Source organism: Cynara cardunculus (assembly GCF_001531365.2).
Source record: "Cynara cardunculus var. scolymus isolate 2C chromosome LG 3, CcrdV1, whole genome shotgun sequence".
NCBI classification, from domain to species: domain Eukaryota; kingdom Viridiplantae; phylum Streptophyta; class Magnoliopsida; order Asterales; family Asteraceae; genus Cynara; species Cynara cardunculus.
In genome coordinates this window covers 32,525,571-32,540,724 of record NC_037530.1, presented here as the reverse complement: position 1 = coordinate 32,540,724, position 15,154 = coordinate 32,525,571, and the positions used below count along the sequence as shown (strand labels likewise).

The window sequence follows — 15,154 nt, the reverse complement described above, 5'->3', positions numbered from 1 at the left end:
ATTACATATTTAAAATGTTTATCTACATTTTTGGTTTTTGGAAATAATATATTTTTAATTTCAATTATAATTTAATTATTACACTATATTTAAAATTAATATAGTTTAATTATTAAACTGTATTTGAAATTACGGTAGTTTAATTATTAGACTATATAGTTAACTAAGGGGTTGTTTGGCAGTTGCTGAATGGTTAGGTGCATAATGATTAAGTGGTCAGAATGATTAAGAAACTATCATGATACAGTGCAAAATAAAATATAAATGGTTTGGTAATTGTTTACAATGAAATTAGGACGCTTAATGATTAAAGGAGACCTATGATACAAAATCATTCAGTTGTTTTTAGAACCATTAAGAGACAGACTTTTTTTTTTACCAAACAAGATTCACCTCTTAACGATTCAGAGTTTGCCTCTTAATGGAACTATTAAGAGATAAACAAACAACCCCTAAATTATTGAAACTATAAATAGCTCTATCGTTAAAACCTAAATGTAAAACAATAAAATGTGTGGTTATTAACTAATTACTTTTTCCCCTTTGAATTTAAGTTTATATTCTTAAAAAACAGTAATAATGTATATTTTAAGTTCTTTTATTTGATATACATTTAAAAGAACATCTAATTAAATGAATATTTAAAAATATACATTTTTTATTAGTATCATTTTTATTTTACATAAACAAAACAAAGTGATATATTTTAAAACCCAATTCAAAATAGAAAATGGTTTTTCGGATTACTAATTTGCAAATATATATTGTATAGTGATGTAATTTACAAAACAAAAAATACGCATTTTTAGTTAAGATTATCATTAATTAATTAATAAAATAAAAAGAAAAAAGACAAAAAAATGACCAAAATAATAGTAACTAACTCTATAATCTAATAAAAATAAAAAAATTACAAAAAGTAACGTTAAGGTTTGTAATAGAAATTGAAACAATATTTGATTAAATTTACAATGTTTAAATGATAAAAATATTAAAATTAAAAATACAATGTTGTAATAGAAATTGGTAATGTTATAACAAAGTAATTTTAAAAGTACAATGCTATAATAAGAAATGTCATGTCAGTATTATCGTACATGTGGATAGCTATCTTTTCCAATCACAATGGATGTCTTGAATCGATGGAGTGATTGGTTTTAATGTTTATCAATCGTTGGCTTGAAATCTATGGAATCCATTGCAAACTTCCAAATATGATGGATTCTTGACGATGAACGTTGTCTCGATCGCTTCTGCCTTCATGGAGTTTCTGATTCCCATTTCCCAAAAATTGGTGTTTGGGCTCTTATCTCAAATGGATTGGGTCCATGGTTTATTGATGCTATTATTTCCATTGCCCAATGTATTATAATTGAATCATGGATTTCCGTCTTGATAGGATACGCTGTTCCGATTTGGGCCCACATGGATATCCATATGATTATTTGTAGTTGGGCTCTGTTTTATCTGAATTTTATTCTTGTTTTGGGCCTGGGTTTCTGCTTTGGGTTGTAATTTGTTGAACAGGTTCTTTTTGGTCTAGAGTCTAGAGGTGGCCAAAAACCGGTCCTGGGCCGGGCCTTAACCGCTTACGGCCGGTCCCGATCAAGACAAAAACCATTCATAACCGGTCTCATCATAACCAGTCCCGGTTCCGGTGAAATCCCTCATAACCGGTCAAGCTTACCGGTAACCGGTTAAGCCGTCCAGTCCTAGTTCCGGTCCCATAACCGGTTACGGCCGGTCCTTTGCAAAAAAAAAAAAAAATTATTTTTTTTCAAATTTTTGGTAATTAATAAATTTATAATATGTTATTAATATCTTTGAAATATGTTATTTTTAATATGTTTTAAAATACGTTTTGTTATATACGTTTAATTTTATAAATACGTTTTATTATAAATACGTTTAAGAATACATTTTAAAAATACAGCTCACTCAAATACACTTTAAAAGTACGTTTTATTATGATTAAAGTGGCATTGTTTTACAAAGCTCAAACTATAGAATTATTTGAAAATACAGTTTGACTTTCGTTGATCGGACCAGGCCGGGCCGGGCCCATAACCGGTTCCGGTCCTAGAAAACGCCAAAATCACCAATCGGTTCATAACTGCCGGTCCAAAACCGATTACTACCGGTCCCGGTCGGTTCTGGTTACGGGCCTCCGTCGGTTACGGGCCGGGCCGGGCCCATTTGGCCATCTCTAGTCTAGACTCTAGACTTTGTTTTTATTCCTCATATACTTATGATTGCTGCCTTATATTTGTAAAAATGGGTGCCCATTTCAATTTAAATCTTTATTTATTCTCAATAAATATTTCATTGGGGTTCTGTTCCCCTTTTCGAAAAAAAAAGTCAATAATTTGATGAAATTCTGATTCACTTGAGATCCATAAGGTGATTTCCAGTGTGAGTTCGTGATGTTTTACATGAATTTGCCAAGTGTTGTTTAGAGCATTTGGACTCAGAGCCTCTAATCTTTTGATCAAAGGTTTTGAGAGTCACTTAGTCAAAGTTGTGGTCTAGAGCCTTTGGATCTTAAGGCTAGAGCTTCTGAACTTTGAGTTAATAAGCCTGGTGATCAGAGCCTCTGGTTGTGGTTTCATAGTTTGGGACAGTGTTTCTAACTCACAACCTTTGAGTGAGATGTAACTATCGCTAAATCTTTGTTACTAGTTGTTATAATTGTTGTAGAATTACATATTAACCACCAAACTGCCTTTAACAAATATATAAGCGATTGATGTGGTTGCAATAACATTTAGTTTAATAATTGATGTTTATTGAAAGTTCAAGGGTTGGGTTGTAAGCATCATCTAATTTCAGGGGCTAAGGGTGTAAATAGGGTAGCTATTGAATAACTCTCCTTCATTTGGTTTACCTCTCATATCTGGAAAGTAGGAAAGAATGGAGAAAAGGTTTTGGGTAGAAGATGACCTATTGTTGAAACTTTGAAGAATATGAAAAGGAATTGGTGTAAGAGTTTCTCTTCTAAACGTAAGATCCTCAGCTCTATTATGAATTTCTTCCATTAATGGAGTTTATCTTCTAGGTTAAGCTTTTGATTGGTTTCAGCCCATGTAATATCAGAAATTTCATAGTGGAAGTGTGTTTGCATTCGTCCTTCAATGGAGCTTTGGGGTTTTAACTTCATTATTCAATTTTGAAAAACCATGGAGAAATCTCAACATGAAATCTGATGGGTTTTTCAATTCGGAAAGATGATTCATAAGTGGAATGATTTTGATGTTGCACAACATGCTCCAAAAAAGATTAAACACTCACTATGTAAATGACAGCCAAAATATGCTAGGATCTAAGCATATAACAACATCACAAGCAAGAACACAAGGATCTAACGTGGTTCTAATATCGATGTGATAGTGTACATCCACCAAAGAAGAGAAAGCAAGTATTATATTACCACAAAGGAGTTTACAGATGCTTGTATAATGATCCTTAGATCTGAGATCAACTGACTTATCTTTGAATCTTCAACACCAAAAACACTTTCTCAAACTCACATATACTATAAATGGAAAGTTCCTAGAGAGAGTAGAAATGGTGTTGAGTGTCGGAAGAAGCAAATTGGACTGGTGATGGATGAGGCAAAGTCCTTTTATACATAAATTAACATATTGACAAAAGGAAAGGAGAAAGTTATGGCCGAAAAGATGATGGAGTGGGAAAAGGGATGGCCAAGCTTCTTTGTTGTCGTCGGTCAAAAAAGTCTCAGGCAAGTTCTATCGCTAGTTAAACTAGCTGTGAAACTAGCGGTGTCTCTGGTCTTGTTTGTTGTACAACATCAAATGTGATCAAATATCACAACACATGTCACCGATACCCTTCTGATAATAACAAACAACCATTTTGGCATAGCATTGCAGACTCTTACATATATATTCCACGCTCCACCAAAACATCATTAATCGTTTATCCATGCCTCTGCATAGCCCTTCGCATCCTTTCTTGAACACTATTTGCACGATGTGACCATGGCACGGTCTCTCATAAGGAATGACTTATCCTTTGGGTCATGACGCATGATTTTTTTGTGATCCACCTGAAATAGCAGCATGATTAGTACATAAATTTGAAAAAGTTTCTGACACTACTTCGGAAGATATTTGTTGTAGTGGTCTCATTACATTGTTGGCCGCATGTCCTCCATATTCTTTTCCCCTCCTCAAGGACATGTTTCCACCTAATGGTACATCCTTAGGGTGGTAAATGAGATCTGAAGCGAGATTTCTTGTCTTCAGACTGAAACCCATGAGATGAAGATCCTCCTTTCACACGTGCACAATGTCAAGACCTTTCCCTTCGTATTGATGTTTTTAGCCCTTACCTGTAGTTGAGCATCGTGGACAATGCTAATTTTTAGTTTGTGAGTGGGTATTCATCTTTTATTTTTCTTATAGCATCTTTGCATTTAGGCTTAGTTCATTTATTTTATTTGCATTTTGTTTCATATTTCTTTTCATATAGAAAATTCGAAAAATATTCTTTCATTACTCTCCCTTGTGTTAGAACTTGTTGTACACAACGTCTCATTTTGCATATTTGAGTTGTTTAATCAACTAATTGCACATAGTAACTACTTGTTATGTTGTTAAATAATTTTTTTTCTTTTAATAATGTTTTATCTTAGCTGTTATTTACACACACTATTGAGCATATTTTTCCGCATCACCATTTTAGATTAGTTTGCATACCGTAATCCCCTACATTACAACCGTGATTATTTTGGATGGATCTACTTATTGAGATTTTGGGCCTTTCGGATTGACATATATCATATATGTAATCAATCCTACTTCTCATTTCTTGTGTGTTACCTCTCATCAAGGTATAGTTCATGGCTTTTAAGTCGTTTCTCTTCCAAGTTTATCACGAATTTGCGTAGAGACCATGATTTCTCAAAACATTCCCAAAGGCAAAAAAAAAACTTTAAAATTAATTTCTATTTTGCACCTAATTTTCAGACTAAACAGGCAAAAAAGTACATTAAAATATACTTTCCAAAATGGCATATGGATCTAGGCAGTAGTGTAAAAATAAACGCAAGCATAGTTTGTGGGTGGTTTGTTAAATCCCTAAAACAAGCCTAGCTTGTGGGTTCACAAATTCTTTTATAAAAAAAATGCCAAAAAAAGAGAGAAAATAAAAAAAATGTAAACGAAAAAAAAAATGTTTATCCATCAAAAATATTAGGAAAGAACTCTTATGTGCATAAAAAATAATAAACTGAAATTAAATTCCCAATACCTTTAAACGAGCCTAATTATACCTTAACACGGTAGCCTTAACCCCCACACCTCACCCCAAGACCCTTATTACATGTGATTTTGTGGTAAACTCTTAGACTTGAGAATAAATTTAATAGCGACAAGATTACGTTTCATTTATCTCGATTTGAGCGTATGCACACTTGAGAGTATTGAGCGATATCGTGAGCATCCATCCTTATAAATCAATATCCCTTCCCATAGCGGCTATGGTATGTTTGCGAAATCTTTTTAGGTTGTGATATGCTTGATTGGTATGTGTTCATAAGACGCTTTGGAATTTGAATGTTCCTAATTACTTTATTTTAACCCAACACATGGTATTTAGTTGTATTTGCACGATTTATGATCCTAATGCTTATTTATGCCTTTGTGATATTGTCGCAAAACTCATTTTGACATCATTGGAGCTATTTGTTCGTTCTTTTTCTTTTTCTTTCACTGAAATAAAATTCTAATTTCTTTCATGGGGACAAAGAAAGTTTAGCTTGTGTGGAGGTTTGTTAAGTGCATTCTATTTATATGACATTGTTAGTTTTTAGTTGCATTTTGCATTTACATTAATTGTTCACATTTAATGTTTATTCGATCTTCATTGGGTGGTGTTTTGGGTATTTGTACTGTTTTGTGCTTTTTTTTTAGCAGAACTGGTTAGACGAATTGATAATGTTGGATCGAGGTTTAGAGATCGAAGAGTTGCAAGACAACTGGTGCAATAGTTTGGCTAATCCAAGAAAGGGTTAAATGCATGAAATAACAACATACTTTCATAAATTTTCTTATTATAGTATTTTACTTTTGTTTTTCTTTATTACAACAATTTACTTTCAAATTATTTTTTATTAAGGCATTGCACTTTAAAAAATTTATCCATTATAGTAATAGGCAACTTGTTACCTTTTAAACCGGTTAATTCCTTGACTTTTTTTTGCTTGTGTGGCTTTAATGAGGTGATGTGCATCACATCCTTTTGATTACTTAACTAGAATAAAAATAAAAATAAACTATTTTAAATTATTATTAGTGATTTTCATTTTTCATTGTTATGATTTAAAAAAACATTTAATTTTTTTGAGTTTTTCTTATTAAGTTGCATGCAAATTAAATATTCTAGAGTAAAATATTTCTTAAATAAATATGATATATTATTTTTGAGATATATTTTGAATCGTCATTATTTTTTTTTTTTTGAATTGTCTTCTTATGACTCATCAATCAGATCGATTCGTTTTTTGAAAGAACTGTTCAAGGAAAAAGCAATCCCCTCACCCACTACCGGTTGATCCTCACCGAAGTGACTCCTACTTCAAGTCTTGGATCTCTTGTATCAATTAAGAGGGGTCATGGAAAGAACAAGTTCAAAATCACGATCAACAATATCACCATTTTTGTTCAATAAGATACCAAAGTGGATGTTGTAAAAAATGTAGCACTTCTTATTTTATGTTGTAAAAAAAATACATATATTTTTAAAGTTCTCTCTAAAATGTTAACGAAATAAACTGTGATCTACAATTTTTTGATATTGTTATATTAATAAATAATTCAAAAAATCTAATTGATTTAATATACTTATACGTCAAGTAAAAGTTTTTGAACAAATATTATATATTCTTTAAAAGATAATATTTTTTTGGTAAAAAAGAAACAATTCTTATTTTCTTTTTTCAAAAAACACATATTTTTTTTTAAATATTAACGAGAAAAATTGTCTTCTGCTAGTTTTATTAATATTGATATATTATTGAATAACTTATTTTTTTAATTCATTTAATATATTCATTAAATAACATGTAAAATATTTAAATATTAAAATTAAAAGTACATTGTTTAATAAGAACTAATAGATGCTATAATAAAATAATTTTGAAACTACAATATTGTAATGAGAAAGTCACATCACTATAGTACATGTGGACAACCTACGTGGACAATGARGTGGCATGAAAACCTGGTATAATGGGTAAATTTAAATCAAAATGTTATACAATGCTATAATAGGTAAAATTTTCAAAATACATTGTTTTAATAAAAAATAGTTTGAAAATACATTGATATAATAAAAAACTGAAAATACAATGCTATAAAAAATTATAAAAATAAATTGTTATTTTATGGATTTTGCTTATCCAAGAAATGAAGTCGATTAATTGCAGTGAGCCCAATGACAACAAGATCAAAGCTTTTACCAAGGAGCCCAAAGAAAACCACAAGGTGAAAAGGCAAAAGCTATAAGAGCATCAACAATAATTTCCACTAAACCAAAATCATTTTCAAATACTTATTTCATGGATGTTAAGTTGTTCTTCAAGTTATTAGTTCAATGGCTAACCTTTTCATCAAGTGTTTCTCAACTTTTTCATCAAGTCTTAGGGGCCGTTAACCAACACTTACCCGGTAAGCGCTTACCGGTAAAGTTTAACATTATCATTTACTTATCGGGTAAGATTTTAGTCCACCAAAACAGTATCGTATACAACATTTACCCGGTAAGCTCTTACCATGGTAAGAGTCGTCGCTCTCACTTACCGGGTAAGACTCTTGGTCTTTGTCTCGCTCTTATCGGATAAGATTTTTTGATTTTTACCATATTCATCCGGTAAGGTAATGTGATTTGGTATTCACTTACCCGAATAAGCGTTTGGTAAACGGCTCCTCACCGAAAATGCTCAAAGAAAATCTACATGGCCATCTAGAAATGGAATATAATTCTGCTCTGTCACATAGAAATCCAATTCAAAACAAGATGGTTGTGCATGGCACCTGGAAGATTTCAAGGGTTGTCATAATAGGGTGGCCGATCATTTTAAGTGTGCCACCAATTTGTTTTTCTTTATTCTTCTTCCTCTTTTTGCTTCTCTACACTTATCCGACAAGAAATTTCGCTACGTTAGGACCGTTATAGTTACGGCCGTTGTTCACTGAGGAACCATGTGTCCGCGTTCTCGTAGGCACCCCTCTCTTTCTAGAAGATTCGCGTAACTTTCAAGAATTAGGATCTAGATTTATTTTCTATGTAAGTTCTTCATTCATTTCTACTACGGTCCTAACATTAAAATCGTCAAAGATGTAGGCTAGTAAAACATTTGTTTTTAACTAAATGCTTCTATTTCAACATTTGTGTCCTACGAAAGTATTTGTAAAGCTTTCGACTTACTCATTAAGCATAAATAAAGAGCTGATCGGTTAAACTCGCCAAGCAACTAAACCAAAATCAAACAACACTCGCTAGAAAAACACTGATAGAAATTGATTCGAAGTCAGGATTGAATCAATAATAAGTTAAGACGTACAGATCAAGTGATCATATCTTATCCATCTCCTTTCTAAGCGCATTGGCCCTAAGCAGGCTCCCAATTGTGTTCATGGCCATCTTCAAGTCCTCCAATGGATTCCCCGTTGCCACCTTCTTATACAAATAACTCTCCAACGTCATCTTCTGCACATATTCATCCCGACACAACTCCACAAGAGCCTCCCTCCCCGGATTCGACCTGTAAAACACCTTCTCCAACACATCCAACACCTTGAACATCGACCAGTATGTTTTATCCCATCTCTCTACATACCTTCTCATATCTCCTTCATTCACCATCTTCTTCCCATTCTCCGACCCCTTCACTATCGCCTCTGCACACATCCGCCCACTCTTTGCCGCAAAATATATTCCTTCACCGGCGCATTTGGTTACATACCCCGCCGCATCTCCTACCAGCGCCACCCTCTCCACCACTCTCCTTGGTCGCGGTTGTTGCGGGAGAGGGTGAGCTTCCACCCGAATGATCTTTCCTCCTAGAATCTTGTCATGCGCACGGAGACGGGTGGCCAACTGGAACTTTTTTATGTCGGATTTGTGTTTCACGGTTCCGGTTCCGACAGCAACGTGGTCACATTTAGGAAACACCCATCCGTAGAAGTCTGGTGACACGTCATCGCCGGTGTACATCTCGGCGAGGTTTTCGTAGTACAACATTTTGTCATCTGGAATCTTGATGCGTTCTTGAAAAGCTATGGCGTACTGGTAATCGCCGGCGTCAATAGATTTTGCGACACGGGAATTTGCGCCGTCGGCACCGATTACTGCGTCAACTTCGATGCTCAACTTTTCTCCGGTGGACCCGGATTTACCATCGTGGTCGTTGTAATGGAGGACGTAAGGTGCCATTTTATCTTGTGGTTTTTCCATTTTGATGAAAAGTCCGTTGATGATTGTGGCGCCGGATTCAGCAGCGCGGTCACGGAGGTAAGCATCAAGGACTTCCCGGCGGACCATGCCGACAAACTCATGGGGTTTGAGATTTCGACCGATGTCGACGGCGACGTTTGACGGGGAAATCATCTTCATCTTAGTGACACGACGGTCAATAATATCCATCGGCAAGTCAAATTCCCCGACCATGCAAAGTGGTATGGCCCCACCACAGGGCTTGGCATTGTCCAATTTGCGCTCTATCAAGAACGTCTCTATACCTCCTTCGGCCAGAGTGCGGGCAGCAGCACCACCGGCTGGACCACCGCCAATGACTGCAACACGAAGGTTTCGTCCAACGATTTTGGGGCTGGACATGGCGGCGACAACATTGAGACGGCGGGGATAGTGAAGTTGGCTTGGTAGAAGGCATTTCGATAGAGTGGTGATGATGGAGTGATGGTGGCGGCTTTGGGGTGAAGATTGGCGAAGGCCAACAAAAGAGTTGAGTGCAAAGGAGGCCATTGTGGCTTTGTTTGGAAGCGTTAGGATATAGATGAAAGTATGAATGAAGGGGTGCAAGTGAGATTTATTTATAAAGGAGTACATTTGGATATAGGTCTATTATACACTTTTAATGAAATTGGTTTCTAATTTCCATTTATTACAAATGTTTTCCCCGTATGTACAACTCTATTAAATGATTTGAATTGTTTTAAGGTTGTAATATTTATTAGATTTATATTTGATTATTTCTCTCTCTATAGATATATATATATAATTTATTTTTCAAAAATTAAGGAAAATGAATGAAATAATAAAATGCCTTTTATTTAACCGGACGGAATTAAAAATAAAAAATGATTAATATTTAATCAACGCTCTTAGGTTATTGACCCAAACGTGCGTATACGCCTTGCATTGAACCTTATAATATAGACGTTCTCGTATTCTCTTATCTTGATTATGTTTTCGTTTGAACCTTATATGATTATAAATAGCGAGAGGTTTATTTGAGAAGTGGTATGTATTTATGAAGTAAAGAAGTGATACTAGCACTTCGTATGGTCAAAAATTACAGCTTTAACTAGTCAAAGATTGTGCCTTGACTGGTCAACGGAAAAATAGAGAGGTAGTTTCGTAATATGAACCAAACAAGTGCACATGTGAATTACACAGGTTCATATGTGAATTCGTTAATCAATTTATATGTAAATCACACAAATTCATATATGAATCACTTAAATAGTTTATATGTGAATTACACGGGTTCACATATAAACATGTTGTTGATATGTGAATCACCGGGTTCACATATGTACTTGTTTTGCAGCCTATTTGTATTCATTAGAGAGTGGTAATTATTTGACGAGTAGAGACGTCATCATATCTCTTTATCTGGTCAATATCAGATTTGACTGGTCAAAATAATTGCGGCTTTAATTGGTTAAAAATTGCAGCTATGTAAAAAATAGATGGGGTAGTTTTGTAACTTTTAAAAATAAGCGGCAAACGGGTTCATTTATGAACCTATGTGATTTACATATGAACTATATGTTCATATGTGAACTCGTGTAATTTACATTGGAGAACACCGCTTTCAATTTCAAAGAGTTCTACTTACGAACAGATTTGCCCTATTTCCCACCCTTCAAGTATCCATAAATGGACATATAAGTCATTTTAACTGATTCACATATGAATCCGTATGCGTATGATTTACATATGAAGATGGTGGTTCATATGTATATTAGTTAAATAGTTCACATGTGAACTAATTAACGAGTTCACATATGAACATATAATTTATATGTGAATCCCATGAGTTCAAATATGAACATGTTTGCCGCCTATTTATAAAAGTTATGAAACTATCCTCCATTTTTTGTATACTCATGCAACGAATAATCTGGTGTTTCATGGTCAAAGCCGCAAATGTCAACCAGATGAAAGGCTATGATCACTTTTTTATTTCTCAAATGAACCTTTCCATACATATACATACATACATACATACATACATACATACATACATACATACATATATATATATTTAGGACCATGTGAGACCAAGGGTTTTTCGTGAGACCCATAAGACCAATTTTCAACCCTTAGATTATATCTACAATCTAAACATTTATAATCATAAAATTGCCACGAAACTTCTCAATAATCACAAAATTGTCACCGTACAACTTTAGACCATTAGATCATTAGCTTATAAAATTGATCATTGAACATAAATTGGTCTTACGGCTCTCACGAAAAACATTTGGTCTCACGTGAACCCAACCCGACATATATATATATATATATATATATATATCAAATCAAATACAAACCAATAAATATTACAAACTTACAAACTAATTTTCATGTGTTGTCTCATATACAAAACAACGCATGTGAAATATGCAACGTTCTTCCAAACATAAAACATTTATGGTTGTTTTACATATGGAAAAAAACATGAAAATGCGTTTATATATAAAATACACACTTATACACAAAAGAACAAAAACATATCTAACAATATGAATCATAACTTAAAACTAAAACCATTAAATGATTTGAATTGTTTTACGGTTGTAATATTTATTAGATTTATATTTGATTATTTCTTTCTTTATATATATATATATAATTTATTTTTAATTTTTGAAATAAAAGATTTAACAAAAATGAATGAAATAATAAAATACCTTTCATTTAATTGGACGGAATAAAAAAAAGTTGACGACCGTCAACCAAAGGATCAAAAGCAATGGATTTTGAGGATAAATACGTTATCGTTAAAAGTGAGATAATTGAGGGACTAAAACCAAATTTTACTCATTAAAAAGAGATAAAAGTGTAAATTGCTGGTGTACAATGTACATTACCAATTAATTTGGTTGGTGAATATTCCAATAAATTTTCTACGATTTTGGTGCTGTTCCTGTATTTCAATAATTACAATTATAGTATTAAATAAGGAGCATTTATATCTTTTTATCCTTTTTTTTTTGTTTTATTTGTTTTGTCTTTACACAAAAAACCAAAATGTAGTTTACCTTTTTTTTTTTTTTTTTTTTTTTTTTTTTACTTTTACATTTACATTTATATTTTATTTTCAAAAATGGTTATAACCATCTTTTTAATCAAATTTTATATTAAGATGTCAAAGAGATATGACTATAACCATTTAAAAAAAAATAAAAGGTTATTCGCGTAATACAACGAGATAAATCTCCATTTTAATGTTTAATTTTCATTATTTGTCTCTATCGATATAATACGGTTTTATGTAGTTTTGAAAAAGCGGTAATGTTTTTATTTTTGAATGAAATATAAATTTGAACATAGCATAAAAAAATTTAAAAAATGAAATTGATATTAGTATTAAATCAACTATTTAATAGTTCTCGTTTTTTTGGTGTAACTTTTTTAATTCAACTTTTTATATAATTTAATTTTGGTCTAATAGCAAAATAATTTATTTTTGGTTTAATTATATAATTTTTATTAAAGATAATAATTAAACATTCGTTTAGAAACTCAATGATTATCTTAATTATATTTTAGATTTTTTATATTTAAAATAGATGTCTATCCAGTATTTGATTATGCTATTTGCAGCTAGTTACATGAATTTAAAAATGAAGCTTTAATTAGTTGTACTTACGCAAAATCACTTGTAATCTTGAATTTTAAGTAATATGCATCAAGAAACAGTACTTCATGCATAAAAATTGGTTTTTAAGAGTTTTTGTCAAATACTTTATAATATAGTATAGATATAAAAATAAATAACACCATCTTTTAATCAAAAATCAGCTAAATGTAATAAATTTTTGAGTGAATTATCATCTATAATTTGACATCCATTTTTTATGCATTTTTTGTTCATCTGTTTTGTGTGGTTTGCGGATTCTTTTTCTCAAAATTCCCCCTTGATTTTTTTCTTAAATATCTATACTACTTTATAAAATAGATTTATCAAAAATCTTATAAACATTTTTTAATGCATAAAATACTATATATTTATGTAAACAACATAGACCAAAAATTGTAATTTACTCTATGAATTAGCTGAAGTTGTACCGTACCACATTACATGCATTGAGCACGTGCAAAACAAAAAGGTGATGCTTTATGTGAGGCAGTCTGCTCTTCATCTCCAGTGCATGACACTCTACCAGAGTGTCAAGGACTGCCACATCAGCATTTCACTCACCATACAACTGTATCATTTTATACCTACACTCCATAACACTCCAATGAGTTTAATGGATTTCCACATCATATATATATATATATATATATTATCTATAAATTAAGAAAAATAAAAATTAATTTATTGATTAATAAATATCATATTATAGTGTATATATATATATATATATATATATATATAATATCATAATTAAATCCTTACAAATTTAATTATAAAAGAAAAAATAAATTAGTGGGTCTCATTGATTTAGCTATAATGCGTACAATGGCCATGAAACTCTATTCCATGCAACTCCCATTAACCTCCCTTCACAATGCATGATGCATGTAATGGCATTCATGATCCTCCCCATTAACCTTCATAAGAGATGCCCTAATGGAGTGTTGGATGCTTAGATATTATGATACTTTTCAAAAAATTTAGGCTCGTTGCTAAGTTACGCTTGACTTGGGTCCTACAAGCCCATAAATGATGATCTCTACTGTATAATAAAAGATTATTTATTTACCTCTTAATAGTTCAATTAAGAGATACACTCTGAATCGTTAATAAGTGAATCATGTTTGGCAAAAAAAAATTGTCTCTTAATGATTCTAAAATCTTCTGATTGATTTTGTATCATGTGCATCCCTTAACCATTAACCGCCCTAATTTTATTATAAACAATTACCAAACAATTATATTTCATTTTGCATTATATCATGAGAGTCTCTTAATAATAAATTAAAATCAGGCCGCTTACTAAATGTTTATTGGACAAGTGTTTACTGTTATTACTTACTACCGATTGAACATGACATAAATCAAAAATTTTATTCGGCACGAGGTTTAACAAGGACCGAAATCTTTAACTAGTAAATGAGGACCTGACAAGTGCTTATTAGGTTGTCTATTAAATGTTTATTTATTGATTTGTTAAAGTTTTTTACTTATTTTAAAGGGAAAAATACAATAAAAACCAATGAACTTTCTTGTTTGGAATGATTAAGTCCTTGAACTTTTTTTTGGAACAAATAAGTCCTTGAACTTTCCAAAACATGTTAAATAAGTTCTTGGACAATTTTTTGGCACAAATAAGTCCTTGGACATTCCAAAATATGTTAAATAAGTCCTTAAACATTCCAAAAAATGTTAAATAAGTCCTTGGACAATTTTTGGAACAAATAAGTCCTTGAACAATCCAAAACATGTTAAATAACTTCTCGAACTTTTATAAAACATATTGGATACATTCTAATGACTTGTACAACTAGTTAAAATGGTAATTATTTTTTTGTAAATGTAAGTACTTTTTTGTTATATTTGTTTAATTTTATAGATCTAAATACTTTTTGGTTCAAAAAATATTTAGGGGCTCGTTCAAAATATGAATGTTCATTAGGTTTTTTCCTGATTTTTTTCACTATTTTACCACTTTATTTTTTTAAAAAAGTTATTTAACATGTTTTGGATTGTTCA

General features: G+C 31.9%; 1 protein-coding gene across 1 annotated transcript; it reads right to left on the bottom strand.

The window, feature by feature from the left end:
- Window positions 1–8,595: 8,595 nt before the first annotated feature.
- LOC112510388 (geranylgeranyl diphosphate reductase, chloroplastic-like) lies at window positions 8,596–10,005 on the bottom strand. The gene has a single exon (XM_025115787.1). It carries the CDS (start codon window positions 10,003–10,005, stop codon window positions 8,596–8,598), a length of 1,410 nt encoding a protein of 469 aa, XP_024971555.1.
- Window positions 10,006–15,154: the final 5,149 nt, after the last annotated feature.